At 45.7% G+C, this 17154-nt stretch overlaps 1 protein-coding gene across 3 annotated transcripts in view; it reads left to right on the plus strand.

Annotated features, from left to right (window-relative positions):
- The window catches only part of OGDHL (oxoglutarate dehydrogenase L), a 707295-nt gene that overhangs the window by 36158 nt on the left and 653983 nt on the right, over nt 1-17154 (plus strand). For 2 of the 3 annotated variants that reach the window (XM_086922073.1, XM_086922074.1), the window contains one exon: nt 10837-11080. In XM_086922073.1, the coding sequence (XP_086778199.1) occupies nt 10874-11080 (207 nt within the window). In that variant the 5' untranslated portion in view covers nt 10837-10873. Of the gene's footprint in view, nt 1-10444; nt 10478-10836; nt 11081-17154 lie in introns of those variants that run through there. The other variant, XM_086922075.1, reaches the window with a different exon arrangement.

Here is a 17154-nt window from a genome sequence, read left to right on the forward strand (position 1 = left end):
TGTCATCATGATATACCTGTCCAAGCACCAAGAGTATTTATAGTTTGAAATGATTAATGTTTTGAACAGTGTTTTGTACTGCACTATAACATACAGGTATGTCTTTATAGTGTTGCGTCCATGATGTATCCAGCCAGACTGTATGCTTCTTATAATTTGTCAAGAAATAAAAATTAAAATAATACCCCCAGATATTTGGCTGACTGTACCCCAGCATTCCAACGCCGTCGTTTCCAGGGCGCGATCCAGCCTGCTGTATGTGCTGTGCTTAAGGGAGTTGCAGGAGTATTCCCTTGAGTCTGGGTACATTTCTCTCCAGATGTCTATACAGCCCACATTTTCCATTGCCTATAGCAATGACTCAGTCATACTCAACTTTGTGGTTCGCCTTTGGGCAATCTATCAATGTCTCCATCCAGTATGCTGTTGAAGTCCCTGATCCACAGTATTTTATCAGTCATACAGGCAGTAAGGCCTGCATCCTTCGTCATTATTGAGGCATACACATTCAGGATGCAAGCTTCTGTACCATCTATCATCCCTTGTAATTGGACATAGCTGCCACAAGGGTCTGCTTCTGAGTATTGCAGTTTAAAGGGGACACCCAATGCCACCCAGATGGACACCCCCCGGACAACGAAGAATACGTTGATTAATAGCTGCTCTCTCCATTTCTTTTTGTTTTTGTTTGGATTCCTCCTCATCCACCATATGTGTTTCCTGCAAGTAAGGTATGGTCTTCACATACCCACCCAGCCCCCTAACATTCCACGTCATGATCTTATATTGTTGTATCCCTGTATGTGGGTGGTAACTCTCGGGGCAAGTCCCACAGTCCTCTACCCCAGTCGGGTGTCCCCGCTCCTCTTGTCTTGTAAACTACATCTGGCTACAATAAGCAAACTAAAATACCCTCCACTTCTTCCACTGTCTTATTCAGTAACAAAAAAAATGCATTCATAACATTTTCCCTTACCCCAACCCACCCCGGGTAGACACGTAACTTTAACAAAAGAACTGTGTGCTACCCCATCAAGTATGGTTAGAATCTGCGTCCCAACCTAACCTTCCCGGTCCCGAAATGCCACGATGCGGAGTCCAACGAATACTCAAACACTGACTAACTGCTTCAATGCGTAGAACGGAGGCAGTCTCAAGCACAGGGTAAAGTACCACTCAGGGCCTCCCTCTAGCTGTCCTATCAAGCCCTAATCCTTATGCCTGTTAAGTCCTGCTGCTGAATATATAATCTGGTTCCGCCGCATTTAAACCCATTATTTCTCAGTTCTCCACACCAGCCATGCTCTTTGTCCCCACTCACCTCCAACCAGGACCACACATCCTCTGGTCTTTCGAAAATGCTGGTTTTCTCATTGCCTATCTCCCGAAGTCGTGTGGGATATACATGAACAGGTATGGTAGTTTCACAGTTTTGAGTTTTGGTTTAACATCCATAAAGGAATTTCTCTGTGCCTGCACTTTGCGCTTATATTCCGGGATGATAGCAATTTTATGATTTTTATAGCACAGCTTCTCAACTAACGGGTGGTACGTAGAATACAATCTCTTTCTTTATAGCTATAAATTCTGGATATCATAACCATAGGGGGGCCCTGGCAGCGGCCTAGCTGCAGTTTTCTGTGGGTCCTTTCAAGAGCAAACATGTTTCATAACCTTTTCGGTTTCAAAGTGTGTGTGATTCCGTCCTCTTAAAAATATTCAGCCGAGTTACCCTCTGCTCTCTCTGGGAAGCCTAGCATCTCCAAATTATTCATAAGTGATCAACCCAAAGCATCTTTGTCTCTACTTTCTAGTACTTTGGTTGCTACCATCAGTCATGTTTCTTGGTCCTTGAGCATCAAAACCTCTGTACCCATTTCAATAAGTGATTGGTCCGTACACTGTGTGCAACCATATGAAGGTCCGATAGCCGGAGGCCAACCTCTGTAGTGATTGCATCTATTTTTCCCTTTCAAGGTGGTGCGCGATCCATAAATGGCTTCCAATATGTCTGCCCTGGAAGGCGCCTCTTCTGGCTCAATTTGCTGAGACCCTGTTTCTCTGGTACTTCATGAGGAAGAGCTCTGCTGAGTCGCATGTTGCATAATGGTGGTGCCCTGGGTGTCATGGGGTTCTTATCTTTACCCATGTTCTGTGTGCTACCCCACCTCTGGGGACGTACATTCTAACAGTCTATGTGCTACAAGATGGAGGTTGGGGTGGTTAGTCCATCCCTTCAGATGTTGCAGCGTCCCTGAATGTGCCAACCTCTATACACGCATAGAAGCCCCCTCATCTATGCTAGTCTAACATTTCAAGGGTGAGTTCCCTCCAGGAATGCTGCTACTTAGCTTTTGATGTGTCCATTCTATTTCACATGTACCAGGGCTTTCCATTTAAAAGTGTCTCCAGACCACCTCCACTAGGCTTGGCCGAGGGACAGGAGAAGCACCCCATTGCTCCTCTCACCGCGGTGTCCGGCCTGCACGTTTCAACTGTTGAATTGCTGCTTATCTGTTTCTAGCCCCTCCATCTCGTAGCCATTTTGTTTCCCCTCTGTTGCATGCTTGAATCCCACCTCTCCTCAACCATGCAGGTTTCATGCTCGGTGGGCCCCATTCACTCCTTCGGCCTCAGATCACGTCACCTCAGTCTTTTTCATCTCCCAGGAAGTGGTGGGGCAGGCCAGGCCGAACTTCTTGCCGCCGCGGGGCTCGGCACAGGTCCCAACCAGCACCCGTCACTCCAACACACAGTGCGGTGGGGTGGGACAACTCTGTCTCTCTCCTCTGGCCACCGCTGTCACTGCCAGAGCTTCCAAGCAGCCCTGAGATGCTGCTACCCCGAGTCCGTCTGCCTCCACAGTTCCATTACACCTCTGTCTGCAGTACAGCGCTCCCCGCCCCAAGTTCAGCTTAAGGCCCGGACCTGCCTTCAGGTAGGCCACAGCACCACCCGGCATCCTCTGCAACACTGCTGCATGTTTCAGCTGAGCGATCTTTATACAGCAGGAATGCTGGTCATTAGTTAACGGAAATTTCAGGTTTCAATCAGGCAGGATTATTAAAGTATTATTGCTTTGGTGAGCGGATCACAGTTTTGCACGTCTGATTGGCTATCTTCGAAGGTCACACCTCCCTTACTTCTCTTATTTACTGTAGAAGGCTAGTAGCCCCATTGGCGAGAACAGGGCTACATGTTAACAACTCAGCTGTGCTAACCTAGGACTTGATGCCCAAGTCAAATCTAATGTAAGTTTTGAGTGTAAGGCAATTTTAGAAAGTTACCACTCTGTTTCCCAAGATTTCCAGTGTCTGTTTGCAGTAGCTGCCCTCAAGACAGCCTTCTTCCCTCCTGGGTAGAGGTGTGATCGACTCCCAGGAAAGGACACAATAGAGGTCTGCAGTTGAAAGAGGTGTTACCTCTTCCTGGCAGGAAGCCACACTGGGTGTGGGTCCAAAAAGTGAGCTTAAATAGGGAATCCAAAAACCACAGTTGATGGACAGAATGCAGAACAATGTCATACATTCACCCCAGTTCAGAGATCTGGGCCTAAATCCATTGTTTTTGCACTCCACACCACCCCAGTTCAAACATGACCATATGCAAATCAGCCTTGACCCTGTGCCTCATGGGATCAGTCCAGCCCGAACTGCCAAGCCATGTCTTTCCTGGACCGGAATCAAGCATCCTAGGACCGGTTTCTGGCTATCAGCCGTCTTCAGCCAGGATAGCTTGACTCCAGTGGTGTGGAGAGCATGGGACTCATGTCTGATCATACCCATCTGGTGTGGAGAGCATGGGACTCACGTCTGAGCCGATCCTAGGATGCTTGATTCCGGTCCAGGAAAGACATGGCTAGGCAGTTCGGGCTGGACTGTTCCCATGAGGCACAGGGTCAAGACTGATTTGCATATGGCCATGTCTGTACTGGGGTGGTGTGGAGTGCAAAAAAAACGATGGATTTAGGCTCAGATCTATGTACTGGGGTGAATGCATGACATTGTTCTGCATTCTGTCCATCAATTGTTGTTTTTGCTTAAATAGGGAATCCACCATGGTATGGCAAGTGATGGACACACACGAGAGAGGATGATCTTTTGTTCTAATTGACAGGTTGGCATTGGGGACAGAGAGGGTAAAACGGTTGCCAAACTGGTTTTTCCATGGACATGTATCCCTCAGGTAACCACACTTCTAGGTGGGCCAAACCCTACATGCAGAGAGAAGGGTTCTAACATCTTAGGAGTTGGCAGAATATTACACTCTGCCATAGCTAGATGCCACACATTGCAGGAAGTCATCATCGGGCAAGAGGGGACCTGGTAGCCACTGGCTAGAAGTCAGTGCATCCCCTGTGGGCACGTTGAGTGATAAAACTGGCCTCTGATCTTGTCTGTGCTAGAGGGAGGTCTGAAGAAAGACTGCCCTGCTGTTTCCTGGACCTGGCAAACAGAAGCTGCATCAACGACTGGACTGCACCTGCTGCTCCTGGGCTAGCAAAAAGTGGACTGTACCTGTGGTTCGCTGCTCAAAGAAAAGTCGTCCTCCGAGCCACAGACAGAAAAGGTGAACTCCAAGAGTCAGTTGTCTGACTTACTGTTACACCTTCAGGGCCACAATGCTGAAGGAGCCACCTTGGTGAATTGGTAGCCACAAGCGCTTAGTTGCCGCTGACCGCTAAAGAAGAAGGGAAGAGGGGATGTGTTCAGACTCCTTCACTTTCCTGGGGGATTTCAACTACCATTTAGAATTATTGAAGGACTCTGACACAGTAGCCCTCACAGACCTGATGAGAAGTTCTGACCTGATCCAACAGGTGACGAGCCCCACGCACTTGGCAGGACACACTCTAGACGGTATCTTCTGAAATCATCCCAACTTACGGTTTACGGGCACACTGCCTTTGACTTGGACGGATCATATGGGAGTTCAGTTTGAAATTCTCCTAGATACCCATCCCATGGCAGAGAAAGGCCCTAAGATCCAGATTCAAAGCAGATCCTGGAATACTATTAAAAGCACAGACTTACAGGCAGTACTTATGACCTCTGTTGGTCAGTTACCTTCTGATCCAGAAGAAGCAGCCATTCATTATACAGCTTGGGTAGAGTCAACCTGTTATACACTAGCTCCAGCTAGAATGATACGCCTGAGAAGAATTAATCCCACATCCCATTGTTACTTGGAAGACTTAAGGAGACAAAAACTTTCCTGTAAGCTCCTTGAGCGAATCTGGAGGAAAAATTATTTGGTAGAGGAGAAACAGAAATATAGACAAAGTCTATCTATCTACAAACAACTTCTATTTGAAGCAAAGAAAAGCTTCTACACAAAACAAATCAATTCTGCAAACAACTCTACAAAATAACTTTTCAAAACTGTCTCAAGTCTGTCCTCCCACACCACGACAAAAGTTGAAGCAAGTCAGAAACTTTGTGACAATATGGCCAAGTTCTTTCTGAACAAAGTAGAAGCTATCTTTTTAAACTTCAGTCACCCTAATTCAGAGGAAGGCAGGATGCGGTCAGAGGGAAGGCAGCCAATTACTGATTTCCCAATGGTTTTTAATAAATTCAAGCATCTGTCCACGACAGACACTGAAAAGCTTCTTCTCTCTGCTCGATCACGCTCCCCTCATGACACCTGCCCAGTCCCAATAATTAAACGGGCACATGAGACTGCGGCTTTAGTTCTCACTCCATTGTTTATTACAATGTTTGAAGTCAGACTCTTCCCTAGCCCCTGGAAATCGGCTTCGATACTGCCACTATTGAAAAAGGCTAATCTGGATCCAAAGGAGCCAAACAACTTCCGACCCATATCTCGCCTTCCGTTACAGGCAAAATTGGTTGAGAAAACTATGAATTTACAGCTCAGTACGTTTCTAATTGGGACAAACGCTCAGGACCCAACTCAGTTTGGGTTCAGAGAAGGGCATAATACTGAATCTGCATTGATAAAATCTTCGGAGGAAATTGAGGCTGTGGACAGGGGAGGCAAAGCTGCGCTGATTATGTTGGACCGGTCCTCAGCCTTCGACACGGTCTATCATGATGTTCTGATGGACTGTCTGGCTGCGTGTGGTTTCCAGGGCAAAGCTTAAGACCTTCTTAGATGTTTTCTGTCAGATAGATCTCAGATGGTGGCACTGGGTAATTTTAACTCTAAACCCTTCTCACTACCGTGCGGATTTCCCCAAGGGTCCTCCCTTAGCCCTACTCTTTTTAATGTTTATGTTATTTCACTAGCTACCCTGATCAGATCATTTGGCTTCAGCTTGACTTCATATGCTGACGATACGCAAATTGTGGTGGCTTTACGGCCTGGTCTGACATTGGGAATCGAAGACAGGTTCCATGATTGCATGGCAGCAATTGGAAAATGGATGTCACAGAATTGCCTAAAATTGAATTCTGAGAAGACCGAGGTCCTTCTGTTCCGAAATTACCCTAACTTATGGACCCCAAGATGGTGGCCTAAAGACATGGGGTCACCTCCTGCTCCGGTCAGGAAGGTGAAGAACATCGGAGTCATTATCGATAAAAAACTCAACTTTGGGGACCAAATCAATGCTGTGCCTCCTCCATCCATTTTTTTATTAAAATTATAAAGAAAATTCTGCCCTTTTTGCCTATATCTTGTCAGAACAGTAGTCACTGTCCTCATTCTGTCCAGACTTGACTACTGCAATAGCCTGTATCTAAATATTCAGGAACGCTTTGCAAATAAATTGCAGATGCTAGAGAATGCAGCCGCGAGGCTGATTACAGGCAAGCCCAAATACACATCTATTTCTAAGGAATTAAAGAAACTATACTGGCTGCCAGTCGAGAATCGAATGCTTTTTAAAACTCTGAGTATTGTGTTTAAGGCACTTCATGGGATAGGACCGAATTTCCTAAAACAGAAAATGCAATGGTACACACCGGGTAGAACCCTGCCGTCCGGAGGAGCTAAGCTGGTGACTGTGCCACTCATTAAAAAATCCACATGGGGAGGGAGAAGCTTCGTTTTATGTGCAGCCAAAGCTTGTAATGAGCTTCCCCCCTTTTTAGGTCTCGCGGCGATTACCGCGCGAAAGCTCGGTCTCGCCAGAGACCTATAGTCACCGGCTCAGCTTCCTAGGAGACAGGAGATGGGCACGCGCAGGCTCAGCAATCGGATCGGCGCGGGCCGCGCGCAGACAGCATGCCAGAAACACACTTGCGCGCACACCCATCTCCTGTCTCCACTGCAAGCCTGCTGCTTACTTTCAGTTTCCCTCCCCCCTCAGCCGCCTGCTCCACTGCCCATCACCGCGCACAGGAGTGCTCCGATCACACAGCACAGAACCCCCCACCACCCCAATACCCCACGGCCCACACACCGAGGACCCTCCTTCCCACTGCAGGCAGTCAGTCTATAGAGCTCAGTAGAATGCTAGACTGTAGATGGCTCCACTCAAAGTAGCATTCGACAGCCAGATCCTGTATCCTCCCTCACGCTCATCCCGTGCACTTTATCACCCTGTCCGTACATATTTCAGTACCCCTCTCTGTCCGACCCTTCTTCCGTATTCCAGTCCGGTACCCCGAAGTAGTCCCCACTGTCTGCTCTCCCCTCCAGCACCCATCGCTCTTCAACCACGTTTCAGTACTTCACAATGTGACCCCTCTTCTCAGTCTATGCGAGCCTCCATGAGCAGCTCACACTGTCCGATGCCACACCAGGGCCGCTCACTGACATTACTTTAGCACTTCACACTGTCCGCTCCCCCTAGCCACACGCTCCCCCGGCCACAGCAGACTCCCTTGCGCCGCTCGCTTCTTACCTTCCCGTGAGAGCCGGACCCCCGGCGCAGTACTCAGTGTCGAGTTCCTGAGCTCCATATTCGGCTTGCGGGAGCACGGGCTGGAATCCGCCTCCACCGGACAGGAAGAACAGCGGGGCATCTGTACGGTCCAGCCCGGGGTGCCCTCGGGCTTATCCAAGTCCATGCTCTGCACTTTACGCAGCTGCTTGCCCCTCCAGTCAGCTCTGGGCGGCTCCCTGCCACCACCGCCAGGATCCCAGAGGCCAGCATGACCTCCACGCTCTGCACCACTCGCATTCCCGGACCCTGACCCGCTGGACGCTTGCAACCCGGAGGACGCACTCCTGTTCCCGGCCGCAGCCGTCATTTTTTCGGCCAAGGTTTACTTTCACTCTACTGGACACCGGCACGGAGCCGCGGGAGGGAGCGTGGTCAAGTGAGGCGGCCCCGCCGTGATGTCACCACACAAGCTGTGGAACCACGCCGAAGGAGTCTGGTACAACCTGGAGCTCTGCTCTATCAGACTGCTTTCAAGGACAGCATACTCTTGCACACACTCTCACTGCTCACCAATTCAAAGTTTGCTAAAAATTTAATGCAACGCATTGTCATGCACAATACCAATAACTCAAACTTTAATGCTGCGAGACCTATTGCATTGTAAATGCTTGTTTGAGAAATGCCACAGACCTACTCAACTTTCGGAGAGGCATTAAAACCTGGCTTTTCACTCACTAACCCGGATAACTTGACCTGATCTCAGAGAATTAGTGGTTCCGCGCCAAGACACCTCGGGTAATTGCTGCGCTTTATAAATAATGATAACATAACATAAACTCAGCCTGGGAGAATGAGCCCTGATACTCATAAGTTGCACCTGAGTCTGCTGGACCAGAGAGAGTCCTCAAAGTGCAATTTGGTGGCCCAAGACGGACATTAGATGCAGTTAAAGGGAACTGTAGCCGAAGACCAGTGGCAACTGTTTTTTGGGTGAACTTCACCTCGACTTGAAGGACATACACATCTGTGGCCAAAGTCGCCCCACGACATTCGTGGATGGAAGACTGGCTCCAGGAAGACCCTGGTCAACTGGATCAGCATGCCCAGCATCTACAGCATCATTTATCCCTAGCATTATGATAACTCCATTGATGTATATGGCTGTTTGCCCATAGAGTCTTTGACTTGACTGGAGACTGCTTTTATTGCAAGGTAACTGTCCTGCTAAGCCTTACTGCCCCCTGTGACTTTCTCCCTGCCTTAGTTGGTTGCCTATGTGGGTCGGAGTACCGGAACACAACTATAAAAAGATTTCAAAGTAAACGCTATTAGCTGTAGTTGGCAATGTTTGTTTGTATTTTGAGTGGAAAACATTGATTTATGGTTTGCTCATTAATTTATATCTCCAGAAACGTTTGGTGGATTTTTTTTATTTTTGGTGTCTAAAAATTCATAAAAATAAAATCTATTTTTATAAATTGGTGTTTTAGTTCCTTTGTGTCGTGTTCCTTTGTTATTCAATTGTTTTGGTACTTCTATATGCTTTTCACTTGTTTCTTTGTTAAAGCGTGACTGCTTGACGCCACAGCTACCCTATATTTGCGCTAAGGTTTTACAAACGAGTCTGAGTGGACCCAAGACGGGCTAGTGAGTTTATTGCACGGTGAGGTCGCACAACCACACCATATAATAAACCATGTTTCCTCACAGAGGGCCTTTGGGTCATTCCTTTTCAGCCATTGGTGGGTATGAGTGTCATTTACACTCTGCTTCCATCCATGACCCTGTACTGCATGGGGTGATGGTTTAATCCACATCAGTCATTGGCCCTCTTGCCTTATGATTGACTGCATTTTCTTATCACGTGCACATCCACCATACATGAGTGTGTTTCATTATCAGGGCTGGTTGGCCAGCCTTTTAGTTTCGATTTTCTCCATTTATAGGCGCCCTTTCTTATCCTTGCCTTCCCAAATTTTTATATTAATATCGTTAAGAGGATACTACATCACCCCAGGTGCCCACTTGCTTGCCTCTCATTTCAACTGCAGTGCGCCGCATCTGGCATGGCTACTGTCATCTAAACCAGGTGACCATTCTGGAATGCAGTTGTTCCTGGTGCATCCTGTTTCAGATTGGCAACATGATGGTTCTAAATGTGGTGGCCATGCTGGAACTTTACAACTACGACAACATATTTACAATGCCATTGCTATACAGACACCCACTACTTTGTTTAGTTTCCTTATGTTAATCATATTCTTGCTGTGTTTCTTGGATATGTTGCTCATTTTGTGTTTTATTGTGTTTGTGTCAGAGGGTGAATGCAAAAATGAGTCGGTGAACAGTTGACTGAACGCATGAGTGGAAAGATGAATCACACAGTGCAGGTACGATGAATTAATGCACCAGTGACACAACAGGCACTTTCATTCATATGACCTGTTGGCACTTTCAATGCCTGTCATTTGCAATACGTTCTCCTGGTTATGTAGATGCTGATAGATTAAGTGGCCGCTCTGGTTTCTAGGCAGTGTTTTATGACGGTAGATGATTGACCTGGTGCTAATAAACATTATGAAACCATTTTAGGTTCCTCCTACATAGCCTACACATTTCTAGCTTCCTAGTATCTCTACTGCTGGTGGCCTCGCGTGTCTGAAGGGGAATCTTTCCACATAGGTGTGTCTGTCAAAGTTGCTTTAAAGATTTCTTATTAGCGCCTTTTCTGCTTGGCGTGATGAGATCCTGCATTACCTTGGACTTTGCTGAATAATAAGTGATATGACGTGAATTTTACATGAAAGTGGAACCTGTCTTATCTGTATCTAACTAGCATTTAGTCAGTTTTTCGTAGGTTAACCTGACAGGATAAACCTGTTCCCGTCCAAGGGCACGTAATCGGAAAACTGGATTTTCTCAGTTTTACCGAGAGCCTTTGCTTACTGTATGCAAAGATTGATGTAGTTAAGAAGTCTCCGTTTTTATTTAGTTGTCTGTCTGGTGCATCTCTCACAGTTTTACCCCTTCGTTTTCTTCAGGCTCGAACTCTTGCCTTATGCCCACACGCCGATCACCATGAGCCATCTGAAGCTGCTGGCTGCCAGGCTGAAACCCTGCGCCCTCCCGCTGCTCTCCAGGTACTCCGCAGCCTCACAGATATGTCCTCGTGGCAACCGCGTCTTTTCATCCGAGCGCGCCGAAACTTTCTTGAGTGGCACCAGCTCGAATTACGTCGAGGAAATGTACTATGCGTGGCTTGAGAATCCCAACAGCGTTCATAAGGTAAGCCCAGCCTTGAACCTTATGTGAAAGTGTCAACATTGCAAAATCCATGGATTGTTGAAGACGAAAAATCGAATATTTAGTAACAAATTCTGTGTATTTTGATGAAAATTTGGCACCTTTTTTACTACAATTCAATTTTTCGTGCAACTTTTGCACTTTTTTTAATTGAACCTTAAATATGGAGCAAAAACATTTCGCTCTTATGCACGCTGGCTATTTTGTGTGTTTTGTTGCTGACCACAGTAGGAGTGGCAAATCAAAATGCTGTGAATCGAGTACACTTGAACAATTTGCCTTGCTGTTGTTTTAACTCTATATACGTAGATTCAGTTTACTTGCATGCATTGTTATTGAAAAGCTTCTACACAAATGTATGTTAACAAATATTGCCCTGAAGTTTTAGGTAGCTTTTAGCGTTCCGTGAATTAAAAAAAACTAAAGCTGACAGATTGAGTGAAATCCAGCTTTCTTAAATTGTAATGGCTAAAGCAGCAGAAAGAATTGAGAAATGTAAGAAACTATTACCTTGTAGTACTTGGGGAGAAATAAAAGTGCAAACCACCAATTAAATATATGTAAATCATTCAAATATATCTCAGTCTCCGGCAAGTAGAGCAGCTAATACTGTTCTATGGGCACAATATCTTCAATATTTCATGATATTCGTTATTAAACTGCAGTAAATGCCACAACAATGCCCTTTCACTGCCAAAACGCTGTCGTTGTTACTGAGTCACAGACTGCTTCCACCAGTTACTTGAGATAAGGCAGAATGCCTTACAAAAGTGAAGCTGCCTTGAAATGTCTTTCAACGAAGTGTGGAGTCCTTTGTTGAACGGGTGGTGTATTTATTTCATAGTTTTGTTTCTTGGACGTTCATGGCGGTTCCTCCTCTTTGAACCTTGTGAAATCATGGCATTCCTAATAGATTGTTGGAGTAGGATGTTGATTATTGTGTTGGGCAGGGTCATACAGCCTACACTCAGTGAGGAAAACCTGTGGCCAGTGGCTGTGTGAATGGCTGGACTTGTTGAAGGAATAGAATTAATTTGTGGAACCCCTTAGAGTTCACCATGGGTGAAAAATGACAAAATAATGGGATGCCTCTTCTTGAAGAAAGTAAGAAGTTCAGCAACAGAAAAAATAACAAGACCCTTGCTTCACTTCCTTGTTAAAATACCTTTAGGTTTTTTTTTTGTCCAGAATCCCAAATCATTGATTATTTTAAGAGCTATATTGGCTTTGTGTAGCCGCTCCAGTCCTGTGAGAGGCTGTATGTTACTTGGCTTGTAGGTATCGCCTTTCCATTCAAAGTAAAGCCATCTGCTGCAATTTTTGTATTCCATCAGGGCTTCTCCTTGGCATTTATCTTATCAATGGTAGGAGAAAAGGGACTCCTGGACATTGTGTCCTTGGGTCTAATTTAGCTTCACAGAAAGAACCGCAAATCTCACGAAATTTCATGTGAATGTGTGAAGCATAGACTCATTTTTGGAGAAGATATTTTGATTTGAATTTCCCACTGATTTGAATGGCAGCTTGGGTACAAAACAAAGTTTTCCAAAAATGCAGCTAAGTTGTTGTATTTGCACAGCTGTCATACGTGGAGTCACCCTGGTGACGACTGACCGTTTATTCTTGCTTTATTTAGGTATTTTTTATAGGAATTTATTGTTGTAATTTTTACCATAGGCAGATGCAAGCTACTCATCATTTTTACAAATGGCTGTAATTCTATGAGTTGTTATGTGTTTATATGGAATTGTTGAATAGGACTTACACAGTATGTTCTTATTGATGATATTAAACCAGGGTGCAAGTCTTGGTTCCAAATGCTGTTAGATAAAAAGCTATCACTGGTTGAATGCGTCTCAGATGATACGCGGCAACAAGGCAACTATATAAAGCCTGTGACCCCACCCCGAGACTGTCACCAAACCATGCTGCAGGTTATGTTTCAGGGGCATAGGAAGAATGGTAAGTTACATTAACTGCTGCAGTAGTAGGGGTGCTTTTTGGTTAGCACATTGTATCCAGTGACTTGGGCCAGGATGGTGTTTGATTTACTGCAGAACTATAATAAACTGCAACGTTTACCTGCAGGATATTGTTAGAGTTTTTAAGACAGGTCAGGTGACCAGGAGTTGGCAAAGTGTACTGCTGGTTCAGGCTGATTACATGATGGTTGCGGTGAAATTTTCTGAGAGGAGATTGCAGCAGTCTAGTGTCCTCTTAGGGCATAGGAGTGTGCCTTGGAGTCCCCTCCAATGCAACTCGCACCAAGACAGCGAAGACTGCAAGTTACAAAAGGAAACAAGCATTGGCATAGCCAATAGTTCTCGCCTTTGGGACCTTATAAGTGTTTAGCCATGCAACACTTGATGTTGTTGCACCAAGGATATTGTGCTGGATAGCTAAAAACTTATAAGCTCCCAAAGGCGAGCCCTATTGCCTATGCCAATGCTTGTTACAAATGGCATTGGTGTTGGCCAGATGTAAAATCGCCATCATTTGGATGGGTCAAAGGACACTCAAGATAAAGCACTTGCAGAGGGACGTCCAGGAGTGGTCACTAGCAGAGCAGACCATATGAAACTTAGTAGAAGGGACCAAAGCATGGATGAGGACATCAAAGTCTGGCAAAAAATATATATATGCGAGAAACTGTGCACTCAACTGCGTAGCCATTTTATGAGGTAACATTCTAAAGAGTAATAAAAACATCATGATGTGGTCCTTTACCGGAGTCAATCTCCCCCCCCCCACACATCCAATGCCCCATGTCACGTTACAAGGTGTTCAGGCTGTTCCACGCAATCTGCGTAATCACGGCAGGTACGTACAGAACTTACAATACATGCACCTTTGCTTCTAAAGGACACAGTGTCACTTTACTTTTATGATAATTTAGTAGGAACAATCTCCGAGTGTAACATGGAGACACAAAGCCTCACTCCCAGAGATCCCAGAATATTAGAGGTGTAGTTAGGTAGTTCGGCAAATTCTGCTTTTGCTGCTTTCATGATACAAGTTCAACTTCGAATAGGTTTGCTCAGATCTATCACTATGTTCCCTGACATGTAATGCACAAGGAGCAATCAGACTGTGTTATACTTGAATTATGTGGCAAATCAATACTCCAATATGTCCTGTGTAAAATGATTCTGTAATACGCCCTGCCAGGAAATCCTATTAGGTCAGTGGACACAAGCAGTAAGCTGTGCCAGTATTTGATAATAGTAAAAGACACGTTTTACAGATGCAAATAATAGCTTTACAGATGACTTTGCCCAATAACTTTGACCAGCTAAGCTTATGCCACACAGTTGTGTTACAGTGGCAGAAAAGTCAAAAGGAGGAGAATCTATCTCACCTTAGAAGCACATGATTAAAAGTTTATCTGGAAAGCAGCCAGCTACCCACTCAGTGAAAGTACCATATGCTCCAGTGACAGAAGCAAATACAACTGTCTTTTCCTGCGGGCATTCCTGTAAACACAGGGCAAGAGGCCATTTACACACACATTCCTAAGTCTGGAAACCATTAGGGATGGGTGAGCCTTACCTCAATAGCACAGCAGGAGGAGCACGGGGGCACAGGCTAGCCAGCTCCACGCCAGCAGCAGGCGACCCCTCTGTTGTGCATCTCTCCTCCTCCTCCCGGAGCTTCTAGGGGCCGGGCAGAGACGGGGGGCTTTGGTGGCTGCTAGAGATGCAGTAAGCAGCAGCACTCCGACCAGTGCCAAGGAACCGAACTTTCAACACGTGGGGCCAGATGCCAGGCTGCCCCCCTTCCTCCCGGTTTCTCTCTTTCGAACTCTACTTTGCGGCAGTGATTGACAGGTGTGACCTTCTTTCTGTTGATTTCCTGTGCAAGGAGTTTTGCTGCGGCTGGGCAATGCCTTCTCCTTGCCACACTGCCCTGTGACCACGACGTGCGACCTGCCTCAGCAACAGTTTGTGCTGCTGGAGAAAGTCTTGTGAAAACATTTGTTTGGAAGGGGTGAGGCTACTGTGGTGGCCGGTCGCCTACGCTGGGAATAGGCGGGTGGCACAGGCAGAGAGGGGAGGGGATGAGAGTCGTACACTGCCTTTTACCTCCCAAAGCCCGTTAAACTCTTCATGCATAGTTTACTACATCGCGTTAAATGTACACTGGTGTAGTGAATTATGCGCCAACTCTTGCATGGCCAGAGGGTAAATATTTCAAGCGGTCTATTGGTACAACCACGATGCACATAAACAAATACAATAGTATTGCAATTGCGGTGGGCAGTAGTAAACTGCTGTTTACAATTCAACTGCGACGGTGTAGTGTTACTTATTTTTGCTCTCGGCGGAAGCAGAGTTTGGAACATGTTGGAAATTTCTTTCTCCACAGCTGAAGCTCACGGCTAGAAGTAGATGTTTAGGAGAAAAGGGAGGGGGCAAGGGGGGTTCAGTATGCTGAGATTTTTAAGAACATAATGTAGTTTGGTGTATTTGCCTTTGATGCTTGGAAATTTACGATAAATGGCTCCCTTTGAAGCTTGTTTAATATTTTATACGTTTGTGCAAACTATGATGGAATTTAAATTCAACTTTACAGGGGGTTTGGTAAAAACTGAATAGAATCTAAGTTAGGTGGGTTTCAAAGGAGACAAGACAAGCACAAGCGCACGCGCCTCGTGCGGCAGCAGGGGGGTTGGAGGGGGCCAGCACGATTCACTTGCGGGAGCCAGCAGCTGGCGCCGTGATAATTGATAACATATGTCGCCAGCCGCTCGCTCCCGCAAGTGAATTGCCACACGTGCACTTGTTGCCATTGAAGGCAATGGAACGCATGCGCGTTTTTGGTTGAAAAGCCGTACCGATAGCTAAAGGTATTTTTGCCTATGTAGTGCATGGACGCTGAGAAGGTGAGACCTAAAAACCAGCAGGTGAACGAGGGAGAGAGACAAAAAAGTGTGGTATAACAAGGTGTAACAGTGCAAAAGTAATAGAGAAAAGACTGTGGGGGAGACAAAAGTGTAAAGTTAGAAGGGAAAAAGAGGAAGATATGAGAAGATTATTTAGCCAACTGAGAGTTTGAAATATAAGGGCAAAAACAGATCCTTAAGTCCTGCTTCCTAGAAATAGAAAAAGCAATGAAAAATCATTTTTTCTTTCAATTTGGCAAACAAACAGTAATATTTATCTACATTAACATATTGCCCATCTGTGCACTAATCGGTCCTCCATTGGTTAAAGTGAGTGCTCTTTTTTAGGGCATCAAGCTTAATAATCACAGCATCTCCATTTATAACAAAACTGTGTGGCGTATCTACTTTTCGACCTAACCGTCATGCCCCCATATGCAGCCATATCCCTTCTTTGCTGTTGAAAAACCTACTGATTTCACATGCTTACGTATATGTTTCAAATCTTTACATGGTTGATACCTTCATAAATTAGTCATTTTCTTGTTGTGTACCTTCAAGCGTACTTAGCTGTTCATCCTCTTATTTTCTTGAGAAGAAAACTCAACAGGGAGGAGGAGGGGGCAGGGCCTTTGCCCATCAGCTCGCAATACTGTGGAATTATTTTTCCTGCACCCTGCAAGAAAGGGTAAAACCAGAAGAGGGTCATAGCTGAGGCATTGAAAGACAGAGCCAGAGCAGCAAAGAATGGAGACTGGAGAGGGGAACCAGAAGGTGGGCAGGGTGCCTGGTGGTTTGAGAACACGTCTGGCGAGGGAAGGGTTGTGACCTTATTTTATTTCATGCCCACAAGTAGTACAGATGTTACTATTTTCATGAACTTTTTCACCACCCTCCCCTTCATGTTAGTTGGGTACGAGAGAGGACAAGATGCAGTTAAATTCGAAGGGTAAAGCGGGTAAAGATGATGGGGGACAACTTGGGCTTAGTCATGTTATGGGGAACATGTTTGTGTTACCAGTTAACATCCTTTAATTTATATTGCGGTGGTGGGGGGTAAAAGTTCAGAAGAGATTCCCTGTGCTCCATGTTCAGGAGGAGCTGAATGGGGGGTTCATACTGGTGTAGTAGAAAGCATGCATAATAGTGTGGGTTCACCTAGGGTAAATAAATG

The sequence above is a fragment of the Lissotriton vulgaris genome, chromosome 5 (genome assembly GCF_964263255.1).
Source record: "Lissotriton vulgaris chromosome 5, aLisVul1.2, whole genome shotgun sequence".
Taxonomy (NCBI): Eukaryota; Metazoa; Chordata; class Amphibia; order Caudata; family Salamandridae; genus Lissotriton; species Lissotriton vulgaris.